Raw genomic sequence first — 17381 nt, forward strand, 5'->3', positions numbered from 1 at the left:
ATTGCCGCAACAGTTGCAGCAACCGCAGCAACAGAGACCGCCGCATGAAGCTGAGCATTGTGAGCACGAGTTTCCTCTTTTTTCTTCTCTCTTCTATCCTTCAACCACCTCCCAACTGTCTTACTTCCACCGCCAGCACCACCTCCACCACCTGTGAGCTCTCTCTATCTCTCTCTCTCTCTCTCTCTGTCATGGATTTCGATTTTTTACGAAATTCCAATTTGAATGTTTGATTCTGTTTAGATTTGTTGGGTTTTTGTGTTTCATTGACTACCCATTTGGGTTTTTGTTCTTAATTACTTGGTATTAGTTGATTTGGGTATCTTAATTTATGGGTTTCCTGATATATTCCTGTCCTGTCAAGTGAGGGGTAATCATCCAAGCAAATCACCATTTTTATAACTGATAGCAGTGTTGGAATCTGGGTTGCCATTCTTGGTTGATTCTTTGTTAGTGTGGAAATAAGAAGGGAAAATGACTTGAGAGAATGGGTTGCTTGGACTATGCAAATTGACATCTTTGAGTCCTTTTAGAAGCTTTTGAGACAATTTCTGTGATGTCTGCATAATTTTTGTTTAATTTAGCTGTTTTTGTGAGGATGCATGAAATGGGTTATTTTTTTTTCTTTTTTTCCTTTTGAGTTCAATGGAAATTATGAAACTTTGAGGAGACAGGAGAACCAAAAAATAAAATAAAAAATAGACTAGTTTCAAAGAAACAACAGGTTTCTTACTAAGATGAGATTAGAAAAAAAAAAAAACAAACTTTATGTTGTGCAAACTTACTGGAATCCCATGACCAGACTAAATGATGGTAAGATTTAGTTTAAAAAAAGAGAGGATAAAGAGTTAGGGGTTTTCTATATGAGGGTTACACTTTTCCATGTGAGTTTCTGCTCTAGAGTCTAGAGGTGTAGCATATTTTTTCTGCGGTTATTTATTTATTTATTTTTTGTCAATGAATGGGATAGACTCTGGAAAGGCTGGACAAAGGAATCAAGGCTCAAAGTTTGCCAATAAGCATAATTCTCAATAATTCTTCTACAGCTTGTCGGAAGTTTAACTGGAATTTGGACTATTGTACAATCAAAATACAAGAAAACATTGGATTTGCAATGTAATCCATGTGGTTACCAAATTCTTCGCATATTGCGCAGCCTAGAAATGCCCTGTTAATTTTTGTAGACATTTAAAAATTAAAATAATAATTATTTTAATTTTTATATAATTTTATTATATTTATATATATTTAGTGTAATTATATAATTATAGGGGTATTCTGGTAATTTTTAATGTATTCTGGGTGCATTATCAACATTAAGGGTATTTTGGTCATTTTACCCTAATACAGTAAATTCTTGAAGTTGTATCAAGCAGTAATTACCAGATTCTGACAGCAGATTCTGACAGCACAACACTTTTAGAAAGCTCTATCAAGCAAGCTTTTCAATGTTTCAGATTCTGACAGCAGATTCTAACAGCAGATTCTGACAGCAGAAGCTAACAGCAGATTCAAGCAGCTGAATCAATCAGGCCCTCTGTCTCTCAATCCAAACACAATGGGGACTGACTAATTATTGAAGTGGTAGTTGTAGATTTATTATAAAATTTTGAGTCATAATATTCTGACTCGAAAAATTTGACTCGATCGATGTGGCAAGTACACATCACAATGAAAAAGATTTATGATTTTGTCACGTCAATCGAGAATAGGTCATGTAAGTCTTTTCAAGTCAGATTATGACTAATCTAAAAATTTTACACAATAAAAAATGTTTAATGCTTTTGTCACGCAATCTAACAGGGTAACTAAAAAACTCAATTGACATGTATCCTACAAGAATCGTAGATTTTTCCCTCGGGATACACAACTGCAAATCCCCATAAAACATGTGTAGCTATGTATTTCGAGGGAAAAATCTATAGTTCTTGCAACTGCCACATTAGTGAGTTTTTGAGTTACCCTATCAGGTTAAGTTACAAAATTAGCACTTTTAAAAAAATTCAATCAAAGAATCCACAAATTTAGATGGACTAAACATCACATGCATTAAGGGTATCCCCATCCCCAATTTACAAAATATCCACGTTAAGAAAGCCTTCAATATACTAGCATTTTACGATTGGTCAATCTGAGATTTTGTGAAATCTTAAATTAATTTTTCTCTCCATAAAAAAAATTCTCCCTTTCGCATTCCATTGATATGATTGTACTTCAAAATGAAAAAAATAGTTGTACTCATGTGAGTTTATATCTACTAATCAATAAAGAGAAATTGATCAAAAAAAAAATCAATAAAGAGATATCAACACTATCTTTTGCCTCTCTCATCTCTAGAGTTTATTAGTTGATTTTCTTTTTCTTGGAATGGGTTGTCATGAGTAGTTGACATGTGTTTTAACGTAATGGAAGCGTGTGAATGAAAAAATTTAATTGGTAAATAAGCAATAATTTGAAAGAAAATAAAGTAAGAAGTTAAAAAAAAATCAAGAGAGAAAACATAATTGAATTAATATGTTTGAATTGATTAAATTTTATTTTTGGAACTTCTTATATAGATAATTTTATCATAACAACTTAGAAACATTCTAAAATATCAAAAAGTAACTTTCCTTATCTATCTATAATATAATAGAAATTTTCTAAATCTATTATAACTCAATTTAGACACTTTTGAGCACTTCAAATAATAGCCTAAAGAATACAAAAAAAAAAAAAAAAAATAGAAACCTAAAAATAAATTAGAAATAAGATAAAACCTAAAATTAGAATAGAAACTAATCAAACTACTTATAAAACTAAAATAGACTAAACACATAAGATTAAAATTAGAATTGAGTTGAATATGGACTCAACTGGATCAACCCGAACCAGATTGGTCAAATCCAACTTGACCAGGTTTGACTGAGTCAACTCGATTAAAAAATTCCGGTCTTCCTCATGTCGATGTCCTATAACATTAGGGTTTCTATTTTTGAGTTTGGGTTTCGAGGATTCTAATAAATTGAGAAGATTGTAGGTTGGCACGTTCTCACTATGTGTGTTCTTACTTTTGAGGTTAAAATAAGTGTTTTTGATAATTTTAGCAAGTAGATTTTGGTGTTTTGGGTCTCTAGCTAAGTTGTGTAGTTTGGCTTTTATATTTTTCTATAGGTTGAGTTCCATTTAATTCTTCTGTTTTGGATTTTTATTTTTGTTGTATTTTTGTTTCCTTTTCTCTTCGGTTTGGAATTCTGTCATTTCATTTGCTTGTTTCATTGGAGTGAGCTATTTTTCTTCTTGCTTTTATTCAAAGTTTTTATAGTGTTTTTACCTAACAAAGAAGTGAGGGAGATTGAGACTCGTCCTCAAATGTTTGATTGATTCATAAAGACAACATGGATTGTTGGAGGAGTATTTTTATTTTCAAAGAAAGATAGAAAGAATAGTTGTGATAACCTGACTCAAAAAAAGAAACATACTCAACTGAAGTGGCATGTACACAGAACCATAGATTTTTCCTTGAGATACAAAAGGAAAAAATCTATGTTTCTATGCATATTTCATGTCAATTGAGTATGTTCGAAATTTATTTTTGAGTCAATTTATAATTATTGAGGAGTGAAAGAGGAGTGCAACTGGTGGGATTAAGAAGAAGATTTTGAAACATAGATATGTTTTAAAGATTGGGGTGCTAGCGATCACATTTTTTAAAGATTGTCCAAATAATTACTAAGAATTTATAACCAACCATCATGAATTTGATGACAAAGCTCGCTTAGATGGCCATCAAATATGATCTAATATTCCTAGTGAGAGGGTTGCACCCTTTCGACAAGGCAAAAACATCTCTTCCTAAAAGGTAATCGTTGATTTGGTCAAATGTAGAATGTTACATTCTTCCACCATGACCAACCATCAACTTGTTGAAGTGCAACTACATGCTTTTGATCAGCAAATACAAGGTCTAAACCATTAGACCAGTAGTCATATTGATGGTCAAGCACCCAGTAATCGACACAATACACTTGAAAAAAAGAAAAATGGCTCTAAGTGCAAAGTTCGCCTTATAGGCACTCAAAAGCGCTATGTGTGCACGTGCGCAAACACAAGCCTAGCACACACGTCCTATTTTCTCTTTTTGTGAACTAAGTAAAGAGGAAAAGCTCTACATACAACTTCGAGATAACCCCCTTCTATTGAATGTAGGCCTAAATGTTTAACTAAGATCAAGTCGGGACTCCACATTTCACAAAAAGGTTTGAAATTTCATTTCCCTGCAAAAGGATTGAGACACTTTTTTTTCGTATTGGCCATGATCTTAGCCTAAGCTCATAAATTTAACTCCAAATCCCAACACATGCGAGCCCCATCACCCCCACTATAAGGCCTAGTTGAATGCAAAAGTTTCAGGTTGGGTGGTTCAAGTTCCAGCCACTAGTGCCCATTCAGGTCCACACTTTTCGGGTAAAAAGCCTATCATTTTAGCCCGGCCCATTAACACCCCTACACCCAAACAATTTATCTTGTTAGTGTAACTCACGAGATCACACCGCTCAACACCGCTGCCCCATGTCCATCACGGGCCGTTTTTTAGACACAGTCCATGAAACCCATTAAAGCAAACCAAACTCTAAAAAAACATTATAAATATGAACCCATGGACATCCATTGCTCAGCAAACAAAACCCACTAGCAATCAAGAGTTTGTAGAGGTGTCAGTGATGGGTAGGTCTAGAGAGTTACTAATTGTGATTTTGGCCTGGTTTTGGTCAAGTAGTAAGGCTTGCTGTCAAGACCGAGAAGGCCCACAAGTGCCTTGTTTTTTTATCTTTGGTGATTCTCTTGTCGACAATGGTAACAACAATGGGATCCTGACCCTTGCCAGGGCCAACTACATGCCATATGGTATCGACTTCCCAAGTGGAGCCACCGGAAGGTTTAATAATGGTCGAACTACTGTAGATGTCCTAGGTGGGTTGTCGTTTGTTATCTGTTTGTCTACCATATGTGTGCATTAATTCATGAAATGGGTCGATCTGGGTCACCCAGATTAGACGTGTATGTTGGCAGCTTAGCTCCAAAACAAAACCCGGTATCCACATTTGAAGATCCAAACTCCAACCCATGATCCACATTGAATGACACTATTTTTATTATGTTTTGGTTGAATCCACAAATTTTCAATCTTTTTGGTAATTTCCTCTAAAATTTTTTCTATAGTAAAAAAATCATTTATAAAATTTCAAGAACAAGATAGAGTTTTTAGGCTAGTTGAAGATGATAGGTTTTGGTAAGAAACTCAAAAAACATCATTTATATGATAATCCCAATAATTGCCCAATCCAATCTTGGTGGTTATTATGGTTCAATATCCTTGGCTACATATTCGACTTTTTTTTTTTTTATTTTATAAAATTCTGATCCAATCTCAAAAAATTAAAATTTGCAGCTCAATTTTTAAGACTTCCAAGATATATTCCACCGTATGCGAGTGTTCGAGGTCGTGCATTGTTAAGAGGAGCAAATTTTGCATCAGGAGCAGCTGGCATCAGAGATGAAACTGGCAATAACTTGGTAAATCTACTTACACTCTTATTTTGTATTCTATTTTTCAGATTTTGATTTTTTTAATATAAATGGGATTCATGTTTTATAATCCAATGTCAAGGGTTGGGTTCCATTGGCACAAGGAAATAACACAATATCCCAACTATGTAAATACAAAATCCAACGGTTAAGATTTTACGTGTATCTCGAAGTGAATGTTTTCAATGTCTAGAACCTGTTCAACGATCGGGATTGATGTGTATTTTAACATAAGTTACATAATATTGCAGGGCGATCATTTGTCGATGAATCAACAGTTGGAAAACTATGGTGAGGCAGTGCAACATATGAGGAGAATGTTTAGAAGAAATGATACAGCGCTTATTGATTATCTAAGCAAATGTATCTTCTATATTGGGATGGGAAGTAACGATTATTTGAACAATTATTTCATGCCAACCATGTATTCAACCAGCTCAAATTACAGCCCTAAAGCTTATGCTGATGTGCTCATTCAAGATTATTCTCGTCAACTAAAGGCCTGTACTCAAATTTTTTTCCTTCCATAGTTGAAATAAAGTTTTGTGAGCATGAACACGTAGAAGCACACACACACACACACACACACACATCATGATTTTAAAGCTCATGGCGAGTCATCCAAGTCTCGGAGGTAACCAAGACTGAGATAGCTTGTCCAATATTTTGAAATCTTAGGGGACATTAGCAACCTTCATTACATTTCTTTTCCAATAATTTTTTTTATAACTATTTTGTCTTTCACCAACGAAGGTAATGGTACTTTGGGCTTTAGTTAATAAATATTTTTTATAAAAATATCAATAATATTTTTTGAGAGTTACTATTGCCACATCAACTTTTACTAACGCCAAAACAACTCTGCAATTCTTTGGTGATTTACATAAGAATTGGTGTGGCATTAGTAAAAGTTGGTGTGGCAATAGTAGCTCTTTATTTTTAATATCAACAAAAGTGTCAGTACGTAATTATCAAAATACCTTTACTTTTATTGAGTAAAAAATAAATAACTAAGAATATTATTGAAAAAAAATAGTATTAACGTGGAAGAAACAAAATAAGTGATTGGATTTTTACTCTTTTCTCCATACACATTGTTTAGGATCTCTATAAATTGGGAGCGCGTAAGGTGGTGGTAACTGCAGTTGGACAGATTGGTTGCATACCCTATGAACTAGCCCGATACAATGGTGAAGTTAATGGCAGAAGGTGCAATGAAAACATCAACCAAGCCATTGTTCTTTTCAACTCAGGCCTTTTGAAACTCGTCAATCGTTTCAACAATGGCCAACTACCTGGATCAAAGTTTGTTTATCTTAATTTCTACGAAAGTTCGAAAGATCTTATTGTAAATGCTGCCTCTTATGGTATTTAATTTGATCACTTAGTCACTTTTTTTTTAACTTAATTTATTTCTTAATGAGCATTTATATAATTGGTTTTCTAACAAATTCATATAAAAAAAAGATGTGTCTAAGTGGTTTTGTGATGGAGCTGAAATGCAGGGTTTGAGGTGGTGGACAAGGGATGTTGTGGAGTTGGAAGGAACAATGGGCAAATAACATGTCTTCCTCTACAAGCACCATGTGATGATCGGCGAAAGTATGTGTTCTGGGATGCATTTCATCCCACTGAAGTAGCGAACATCATCCTTGCCAATAAATCATACATTTCCAATTCAAAATCTGATGTTTATCCCATCAATATACAACAGCTAGCATTGTTGTAAGGCTTGATAAGCTTTTTAAACTATAATCACTTGGATTTCTTATGTCTTTTTAATGTGATTCCAAATGTAATTTTGGTGGTTAAGTCCACTAATTTATCCATTTCTTGTGTCTCTTTATATGTCCAAATAAGCTACATGGGATGAGGATGCAATTGTATTTCTTAAATGTTGGTGAATGTAGATTACCAATCCCACTTATTGTCGGATAATTTGTTCTCGTATTGGATTTGGTTTAGGAGTGGTTTTGACATCTTAAGATTTACCGATCTTAATCACTCCAATGTATTGGATAATCCTACTTATCCAATCAAGCAAATGGTTCTCGACAATTATCTTTCCCCATAGCCTCTGATATTGGGATGACTCACCAAAATCATCTGAGTCTCAGACAGTTTTTTAAAATTAAATCATATCAGTGCAGGGTCACAAAATCTGGCAATCTATAATCATATACCATTTAATAGATTGTCTGATAAACGCATACAACCATATATATTGTTAAAATGGAAATTTAAGAAAACCACCATTTCATTCTCATTGTCTAACATAGATCATCATCAACAAGAACAAAATCAACAGGTAGTAAATTTACTATTCTACTCCCACAATCATGAAAGAGAGATAAAAAAGTGGTCCTCCCTCTCTAAAAGCCCTCCTTGGTATAATAGAACGTTCAATCAATTATCGAGATTCGCGAGTTGTTGTATGTTGATGGGGTACACAACGTCGGGATTCCCACTGAAAGCCCTCCTTGCAAGTAAGATATTTACACTCTCAGTGGGGTGGAATGCATCCCAAAACACATACTCCTTCCTGTTTTGGCATGGTGTCTGGAATGGAAGACATGTTATCTGCCCACTGTTACGCCCGATGCCACAACACCCACGATTTACAACACTAAAACCTATCCATCCAAATTCCAAATAAAGAATAAATCAATCAATGAAATATATAAATAGAAAAATATTATGTTTTCTAAAGCATAATTTTGATCAACCCCTGTTAAGGAACTATATGTTAGTATTTTTTTTTTTTTTTTTTCACTAAAAAATAATTGTTTATTTTATCAGATACCCAAGATTATATATCCATGGGTGAGGGATATTGTAACATCGGTTCTGGCTCCAAAGGTTTCATACTAGGAATTATTTAGATTTTGATAAACTATGTTTTAAGAATTTTAAAATTATGTAATTATATTTAAATAGTAAAATTATGAATTATAAAAAATACTAATATTTTAAATTCATTTTTAAATCAGTTTAAAATGCTTTGATTCATCCTCAATGAGATTTCTCGTTTGAGTCAACTTGGTCTTGGAAAAAACCTTGTTTCAAAATTTATGATCTATATTTTGACTTTGGTCTTTTATGAGAGAGAGTAACAAAAATGATCGACTTGCCCATCTTAATCTATTGCCCATCTTAATCTATTGAAGTTGAAAAACCAATGGTATATATCTCTAATTTTCACTAAAATCCAGAAGAGTACCTCACAAAATTTAACCTTTTTCAAAAGTTTCATAGACATTTTTACTAGCTAGTTTTATTTATACTTTTGCGAAATAAAACTTATGGGGGCAGCAAAGGCACTTACCATAAACTGAAGGATTGTTGAGAATGTCTTGGAACATCCGACGAATATCAACGTATATGAACCTTGAACCAGGAAGATTCAATGTTAGGGTGTTCATCATCGTCTTGACATTGTTATCGAAGAGTGCAACAAGCTGATTAACTGATTCTGAGCAACCACCATCAACCGTATTTTGGGCAAGGATGCTTGGTATACAACCCATTAGTCCAATTCCAGATAAAGCAAATTTTCGAGCTCCAAGATTATAAAGACTCTGCATATATTTTTACATAGGTAATGAAAGAAAGACACATTAGTTTTAAATTCCTTAAGTAGAAAATTTTTAAATGTAAGATATCGATGAAAATATCTACTTTGTAAAAGAACCTTGACACAATCAAATTATTAATTGAGATAAGCTATATATATACAGGGTCTTGTTGGCGTGTGCCCTTAAAGTGCAATAAATACATTTTGAAAATTGAAATCTGAGGGTATTTTGGTAAAAATAAAAAAAATTTAAGGGCATTTTGGGTACAAGTTGGAATATATATATATGTATGAATAATGATGAATGCATGCAGTTTTGGTACGTGGCAAGAGCATACAACCGCACATCTTTTACCTATGTATCTCAATGAAAAAGATCTATGGTTCTGTACCCTTGCCACATCAGCCACATAGTCAATCATGTGCATTCATCATGACTCTCTCTCTCTCTCATATATATATATATGGGTAGTGTTCGGAGGCCCTAAAGAGAGCCAAACATTTTTCAAAATGTGGGTTAGAAGTTTCGGAATAGGCTGATTTTTTTTTTGTGAGGGTGATCTCTATGATGAAGAAATCATCCTCAACAAAAACCAGTTCATTCTGAAACTTCTAACCCTACTTTACAAGTTGAAGAATCGTGGAATGTCCGATTTTTGTAAATCATTTTTTATGGACTTAGAAGTTTCAGAATGGGCTGAGTTTTGGTGACGATGATCTCCTCATCATATAGATCATTTTCACACACAAAAAAATCAACCCATTCAGAAACTTCTAACCCATACATTGAAAAAATGTTTGACACAATGTTTAGTTCTCTTTAAGATCTCCGAACACCACCCTATATATACATATATTTGATTCTCTTTAGGGCCACTGAACGCCACCCTATATACATATGAGTTTATTTATTTTACTAAAATGGGTATACGATAAGTTTATTTGACTAAAATTACCTTCATACCTTTGTTTTGAATTTCATCAAATAAAATTAAGATGGTAATTTATTTGAGATTCACAAGAAAGGTATTAAAGTAAATAAAATTACAAAAAATGGTCGTATAGCCCTTTTGATAAATATTTTGAAAACGTGTATGAACTGGTAATTTAAACAAAATATTCACCCTTTATGGTAAAACAACAAATACAAAATCATAGAAATATGAGGGAAGACTTACGGTAAGTTGGCGAGAATACTGTTGAATCAAGAGATCGGCGAATTGCTGGCTGTTGTACTGGTTCTTAGTTGGGTAATTCGGCATTAAGTAGTTGTTTAAGTAGTCATTGCTACCCATCCCAATATAGAATATACACTGTTTGATTGATTGCGCTACATTATCTGCCCCAAGATTGTCCGTTATTTGATCCAAAGTGGTCTCGAAATTCTGTATTTGTTGGTTGAATGGTATGCGTCCCACCTGCATAATTACCAAGTCGGGGTTTGAGAATAAGTCCATAAGGGAAAATTTTGGTAAAATCATTATAAATGGGGGATTATGGCAATAGGGGAGTAAGTAGTAGATCACTACATTTGAAATTTCCAATTTGGAAAAAAAAAAAAATAAATAAAAATTGTAACTGTAATTCTTTCTCAGAGCTGCAAATGGATCGGGTTCGGATAGCATCATGGTTCGATCCAAAAAATGATCCAATAATATCCAAATTTGATGAGATTGTAATGCATAATTAGATCAAATTAGAGTGACTCCTACACCGGTTCTGGTCCAATGATCCATGTAATTGGACCAGATCATATTTGATGATTGGGTCGACCCGATCCATTGATATTTTGAGAGTTTTTATTGACACACTAGCTTTTACTTTTAACACGTCAATCTACATCCTAACCATCATTTAATTTGAAAAGGATTGGTGTGTCAATAGGACCAGAGTAAAATTGCTAAAATTAAACGATCAGAAATCAACAATCATTCATTAATGGAAGAAAAGAAAGTAGAAAGTGCCACGTGGTATTTATAAGTGTGGGGTCATTCAATTCAATAGCCCCATATTCACGTCAGTATTGTCCTACTAATAATGATAGTAAGCCAGCTGTTCGGTCGAATGATTATTGGCTCGAAACAGCGTAAACCTACGAACGGGGCTCACTCACTATTAATTAATACTTAAGTGTGTCAGATTTGCTTACGAAGTTTCTGCCGGTGATGTCAAGAATTCCGGCAGCGGCCGAGGCATAGTTGACACCATGAAGCGCTTGTTCCCCAGAAACTTGAGAGTAGGCCGGAATGAGAGGCAACCCTAACAATTCAGCTTCAATATCACAAACAACCATCAAATCAGTTGCAACATAGAGATATTATATACTTGACACGTAGTTATTTCTTTTGGGCCCACTTGATCAACACTTCTTAACCCATCAAATCAACCTGATTGATGATTTCTGCTAATTAATTGACTATGTTTTGTGAATATTTGAGATACCCTTAATTTAGGTCTTTTTCCGTCAGTCTATTAGAGAAGACAGAGGTCAAAGGAGGCATTTCACCAATTTGACAATATAAGAGGTATTATCTCAAATGATATTCACCACCAAAACATGGAGGGGTAGTAAAATAGGGAGAGAGAGAGATCACCAATTTCATCAACCATGGTGTAACCATTAGAGAAGCGACCGGTGGGCCCACCCTGGAAATCAATCCCATAAGGGTAGTAGTTAGCTTTAGCCAAAGAAGGGAGGTTGTTATTGTTGCCATTATCAGTGAGAGAGTCTCCAAATATGAAGAGAGCAGGAACCAGTTCTCTTCTTCCTCCATTAGCTTCTGAATTATCATCTTCACTTGAACAATAAACTACTACACTCAACAACACTATCAACACCCGCAACAACCCACACTTACCCATCACACACACACACACACACACACACACACACACAGAGTTGAAGACTGTGTTGTGTGGAGATCAGGTAAGTATTATTAATAGCCCATGGAAAGGTGAGGGGAAGGCGGTGTACTGAAAGCATTAAATGTACCTTATCTGTTTTCACAGAGCAGTTATTATCAGAAACAGTGGATGCATTAACAGTTGCTTCCCTTCCGGTTTTTGACTTTTTTCCTTTTCGCAGGTATTCGTTCCCTTTGAACTTGCCCCATAGGCCAAATAGTCTTTTAGAGGTCACGAAATGAGAGACATATTCATTTGATATAATATGGTTCCCAAGATTAAAATTTGGCATTTTTTGTTATAGTATAGTTAAGATCCTGTATACTCAGGAGTACAGTTTCTATCTTACTCCCTTGAATGAATTTTTCCAACAGCATCAAATTTATGGCTGAGATCACCTAATTACCATATGCACATTCCCTCGTCTCTCTCGCAACGTAAGAAGCTAATTTGCAAAGTGCACAAAGCTTGTGAGTTTTATCTTCTCAAGAAGTTTTATAACGACATCTTCTTCTCTTTAGATTTGATTCGAGTTTAAATATTTTGTTTGAGAACTTTGCTTCTTCTCTAGAAGAGAACTTGTGGTCAGGTTGATTCTACTAAATAAGAATAAAAATCGAACCAAATTTTATTGGAACCAAACTAAAGCCAGTTTAGTTCGGTTCAATTCTATGAGTTGCCAATATTTTATAAATTGTAAGAAACAATTTTTAATGAAAAAATAAATATAAAATTTCATACAATAATTCACTAATCTTTTCATAAAAAGTAATTAGTTTATCCATAAAAGATCATTAATCTATGTCCTAACTCCTAAAATAATTCATAATAATTATTATATACGTGTGTGTGTGTGTGGGGGGGGGGGGGGGGGGGGGCGGTTCAAGGGACATATGAAAAAACTTTCGTTTTTCAAAATAAGAGTTAGAGGTTTTGGATTGAGCTGATTTTTTGCGAGGATGGTCACTATGATGAAAAGATCATCCTCACAAAAAATCAGCTCAATCAGAAACTTCTAAATCCATCAAAAGTGATTTACAAATTAGTGATAAAAATTGGTAAAAAATCGACGGTCCACATTCTAAATCACTTTAATCGGGTTAGAAGTTTCAGATTGGGTTGATTTTTTTTTTTTTTTGTAGATGATCTTCCCATCATAGAGATCATCCTCACAAAAAATTAGCTCAATCCAAAATTTCTAACCCATATTTTAAAATTTTATTAAAAACGAAAGTTTTTACATATGTTTTCTCATATGGCCCTTGAACCTGACCCTATATATATATATATATATATATATTTATTACATAAGGGCTCGATTTTCGGTTTGGTTCGGCTTTATACAAATTTGATCTGAGAACCAAACCAAATTGATTGATTCTCCATTTTCGTAACCCGAAATCGAATTGCAATTGGTTCCAAATTGAACCAAACCATCCCAAACCTATCGGTTTGGTCTGGTTCGTCTCGGCATGAATCGGACCAAGTTGCACCCCTACTTTTAAGTTTCAGAACAACTTGGTCTTCTCTAAATGATGCTTTATGTGTCTAGAGAAGAGTTTGTACACTTGATATTCTCTACAAAGTGAATCTAACTCTTTTTTAATTATATAGAAAATGATTGGGACAATATTGGTAGAAATAATTTTATCCCCAAAGCCTAGACTTAATAATCTTTCGTTAATTGGTCTAAGGATCGGATTGGTCCCAATCTTGAGATCATATTGCTCCTAGTCCAATTTAGAATATTTTATGGACTTTCGGTTTACTTCAACCACCTCTTTAGTTGTAAGGCTCATGCTCATGACCAGACTATTTTGCTCTTACACTAACCCACTTCTTAGAGATTTTATTGACTCGAGCGAGCGGGCATGGGCTGCTAGTCTGTTTTATTAAACATGCGGGTTCAGTACGTACTTGATATAGATTACTTAGACATGTTTGTACCATTGATTTTATCCGCGAAAATCAAGGTCCAAGTTATAGGATGCCAATCATAATCGATGAGCTCAATTTAAATTCGTGAAGCCATTTGTAACTTTAAGTGGTAGTTTATGATATATTGATCATTTTGCAATTTTGATCTGGCATATCAATTCAGTTAAAGAAGAAATTCTACGAGATGACAATGAAATTAGCCATGCTTCAGCAAACTAAATGTTGGACTTTTACAAAACAATACTTTTATAAAAAGAAAAATTACTTAAAAGGACCTTGGTGGGCATATATATATATATATATATATATATTTAAATAGTCTCTGAGTTATGGTTGGTAACTTAATGATTGTCCATTTAATAAACTTTTCAATTCTTAATGGCCCCTCAACCTTATCTCACGTTATAACATTCTTGAAATATCCAAATTGCTGCTTTTCTCATCTTCTTCACATAGATTTTTCAATGGTGATTGCAATCATTTTTGACGATTTTTTTATTTTTATTATGAATGACGAACAAAAGTGATATATTTCTAATTTTGAACATGCAAATGTATTTTTTGATTTAATAAAACAATAAAGAATGAAATTGAGATCCCAAAATTTGTATACTGTGTCAAGTTCGTAACACTTTTTTATTTATTAAAAATTATTGAATTCAATGATAAAAATGTCAAACTCAACAATAAAAACTGGTGAGCTCAACATTGGTCAAACCCACCCATTTTTTTTTGTGTGACTAAAATACATGAAAGATTGGTTAAAAACTTAATATAAGAACTTGTGTAGATGATTTCAAACCAAAAGAACCATCCTTAATCAATTTCATAAAATAAAATAAAAAACTTAGTAATCTTTTTTAAAAAAATTCTAATTTTTTACAAACGTCTTCAAAATACATTAAAAAAATCCTTGAAAACGACTTCTTCCTTCTCAAATCCCTTTTGTTGGAATGGAGTCTCTAAAATTCAATTGGAATTCCAGAAATCCAATTTATTTGGACAAAAATCATGAGTTCGAACGGTAGGGGCAGTTTAGACATTTCAATTTGAGAAAATGTGACGAGTGGGGTTCAAGGGTTAATTAGAAAGAAAATGTTTTACTAAATGGGCTCATAAAAGAAGTCCTAAAACTTAGGGACTAATTAGAAAGAAATCCCGCCGTCAAGGTCTTTTAAGTAACTTTTCCTTTATATTAAAATGGATGGGTTCTAAGATTACTAGAAAAGATAAAATCATAAAAAGATATTTCAAAATTTTTAGGAATATCACTAGCATACATAAAATTATAATTTTCTTTCATAGCTTTTGATTGCAATGCTCTTACAGAGAAATACGATACTTGTGCACTCATGGGGATTACAAGTGCCCCTTGGATCATGGTTTTAAAATTCATTTTGATGTCTCGTCTCGTCCATGAACAAGACCAAGTCGTCTTGGACAAATTTTCCGATACATTTGAGACGTCTCCTTCAACAATGAGAAAAATGAACGTGATTTTAAATCTCCGATACATTAACTTGTTTGTCCATCTCGTTGTTGGGCGATACCAAGACGACTCACGTGATATGTCTTGGCCTCGGTCTCGGTCGGGTCTTGAAAGCATGACTTGAATGCATTTATAGCACCTTGCCTTATTCATATATTTCTTAGTTAAGAAGGGGTTTTTTAAAAGAAAATTCTGAAGAGGTGTGATTTACAGCAGGCTTCTTATATTTATTTGATGCGAAACTATAGCATCAAAACTTGGACTCAAATAATTTCATTTTGACTTCCATTCTAAGGCTGACAACTCTTCATTTTATTCACGATAATTCACACTCTGCACTTCTTGTCTTGGGAAAGGAAATAACTCTCAACTGCTCCCTCCATCTTCTCTAATAAATTTTACTCTACGAAGTTAAAAGAAAATAATAAAAATTATAAAAACTGAAACCCAACCGCCAACCAACCATCTGATGTTGATTAAAGGTTCTATCTCATATGGGTTCCACACAAAATAAGTAGAAGAATTTCTCAAGGTCTGGTCCCCTAGATGTAAATGTGCTAAAGATGGATACAATTAATCATCCATTTTAGACTTTTCTTCAACCCACACTGGAAACTTTTCTACCCTCAAATTCAGCCTCGAGATTCAATCTCCTTCAATCAGCAATCCTTAAAAGTTTTGAAGGAATCCTCTCCATTGAATTACACGTGGTATTTTTAAGGAGGTATTTCAAATTTTGACGGAAATGTAGGGTGTGAAGTAAATTAAAAATGCCATGTGTCTTGTAACGATGAGGGTTCTTTCGAATTTTAAAATGGACTGACCGCTTCAAAGTTGGATTCATTTTTTGGGAAAGTTGAAATTAAACAATAGATTCTTATAGAAAAACGAATGTTTTTACCAAGAGGTTTAAGACAATAGATTGAAAACAAGGTCAAAGCATTATCATTGAGCCTTTTCCCAAAGATTCACAATTCTGTTAAACGAAACATTTTTATGTATTTAATTTTGTTTAGAACCACGTCTTTTGTTATTGAAAGTATGTTCATGTCTACATTCAATACCTCATTCCACTTTCTTTGGCTCTTACTAACATTCTTTTAAAGCCTTCGACTTACATATTCTTTCTCAATAGGATAATAATCTACCTTCGTTGAATATGAACAAATCGTATATATATATAGGGTAACTTACGTCTTATAACTTTTTCTTTTTAATTTGATTGGTTTGTGTTAGTTAGATAGCATTCTAGAAGTGGACATCCACGTAACTATCAAGCTCTAATTTTATGGGTAACAACATATTTAATTTGTCCACTCATGTGTATAATAGACCTAAGATAACAAAAATGATTGCTTTGAGGTATTTCTGTACCATCAAATTTAATTATTATTATTAATCAATGCTACATTATTTGCAAATAACAAATGACAAGGTACGTGTTCTTGTTCTTGAAGGACCCCAAGGGGTTAGCCTAGTGAAAATTGAGTCTTGATAAACTCCTCGGGAGGGTAGGTTAAGAGTTTGAACCCCACGAAGTAATGAATTCCTTGGGGTCACCCTCTAGGGGCCAGTTGACCCTCAACTCTACCAATTGCACGTAGGACAACAACTTTATGAGGGGACCATGGGATTAGTCTCACCCGACAGGTGGGGATACCCACGGAAAAAAAAAGGTACGTGTTCTTGAATATAAGTAATTAGTTCTTTTTCTACTAGCTAGGTAAATGGGATTGGTGGTTAGTAATTACTAGGTAAATGTGGCTTTTGAACCTATGTCGTGCTCTCAACACTTACAAACTTTAATTAACTTAACTATGTGGCACCTTTGAGAAATTGTTTCATCCATGATTAGAACCAATAAATATTGACTCGAAGTCGATTCTTGACGTAAATCAATTATGATTG

General features: G+C 33.8%; 2 protein-coding genes across 2 annotated transcripts; one reads left to right on the top strand and one right to left on the bottom strand.

The window, feature by feature from the left end:
• Positions 1 to 4674: 4674 nt before the first annotated feature.
• On the top strand, positions 4675 to 7508 carry LOC147406525 (GDSL-like Lipase/Acylhydrolase superfamily protein). The gene is made up of 5 exons (XM_086434598.1): positions 4675 to 4953; positions 5432 to 5556; positions 5820 to 6068; positions 6671 to 6935; positions 7074 to 7508. The coding sequence occupies exons 1-5, from the start codon at positions 4704 to 4706 to the stop codon at positions 7295 to 7297; spliced, it is 1113 nt and encodes a 370-aa protein (XP_086290724.1). The 5' UTR covers positions 4675 to 4703; the 3' UTR covers positions 7298 to 7508.
• A 299-nt stretch (positions 7509 to 7807) lies between these two features.
• LOC147406526 (GDSL esterase/lipase At1g71691-like) lies at positions 7808 to 12044 on the bottom strand. Its single transcript, XM_086434601.1, has 5 exons — positions 11737 to 12044; positions 11292 to 11413; positions 10321 to 10560; positions 8894 to 9146; positions 7808 to 8201 (listed from the first exon to the last, which is right to left on the bottom strand). Exons 1-5 carry the CDS (start codon positions 12002 to 12004, stop codon positions 7975 to 7977), a joined length of 1110 nt encoding a protein of 369 aa, XP_086290727.1. The 5' UTR covers positions 12005 to 12044; the 3' UTR covers positions 7808 to 7974.
• Between the last annotated feature and the right edge of the window lie 5337 nt (positions 12045 to 17381).

This window comes from Akebia trifoliata, chromosome 3 (assembly GCF_017979445.1).
Source record: "Akebia trifoliata isolate Shusen 1 chromosome 3, ASM1797944v1, whole genome shotgun sequence".
Taxonomy (NCBI): Eukaryota; Viridiplantae; Streptophyta; class Magnoliopsida; order Ranunculales; family Lardizabalaceae; genus Akebia; species Akebia trifoliata.

Bases quoted from the DNA above. Each gene is read 5' to 3' on its own strand.
- LOC147406525 (XM_086434598.1), top strand. From the start codon at position 4,704: ATGGGTAGGTCTAGAGAGTTACTAATTGTGATTTTGGCCTGGTTTTGG. The intron at 5,557-5,819 runs GTAAATCTACTT...ATAATATTGCAG, and splicing joins ATGAAACTGGCAATAACTTG to GGCGATCATTTGTCGATGAA. The intron at 6,069-6,670 runs GCCTGTACTCAA...CACATTGTTTAG, and splicing joins ATTATTCTCGTCAACTAAAG to GATCTCTATAAATTGGGAGC.
- LOC147406526 (XM_086434601.1), bottom strand. From the start codon at position 12,004: ATGGGTAAGTGTGGGTTGTTGCGGGTGTTGATAGTGTTGTTGAGTGTA. The intron at 10,561-11,291 runs GTAAGCAAATCT...GTAATTATGCAG, and splicing joins ACATCACCGGCAGAAACTTC to GTGGGACGCATACCATTCAA. The intron at 9,147-10,320 runs GTAAGTCTTCCC...AAATATATGCAG, and splicing joins AGTATTCTCGCCAACTTACC to AGTCTTTATAATCTTGGAGC.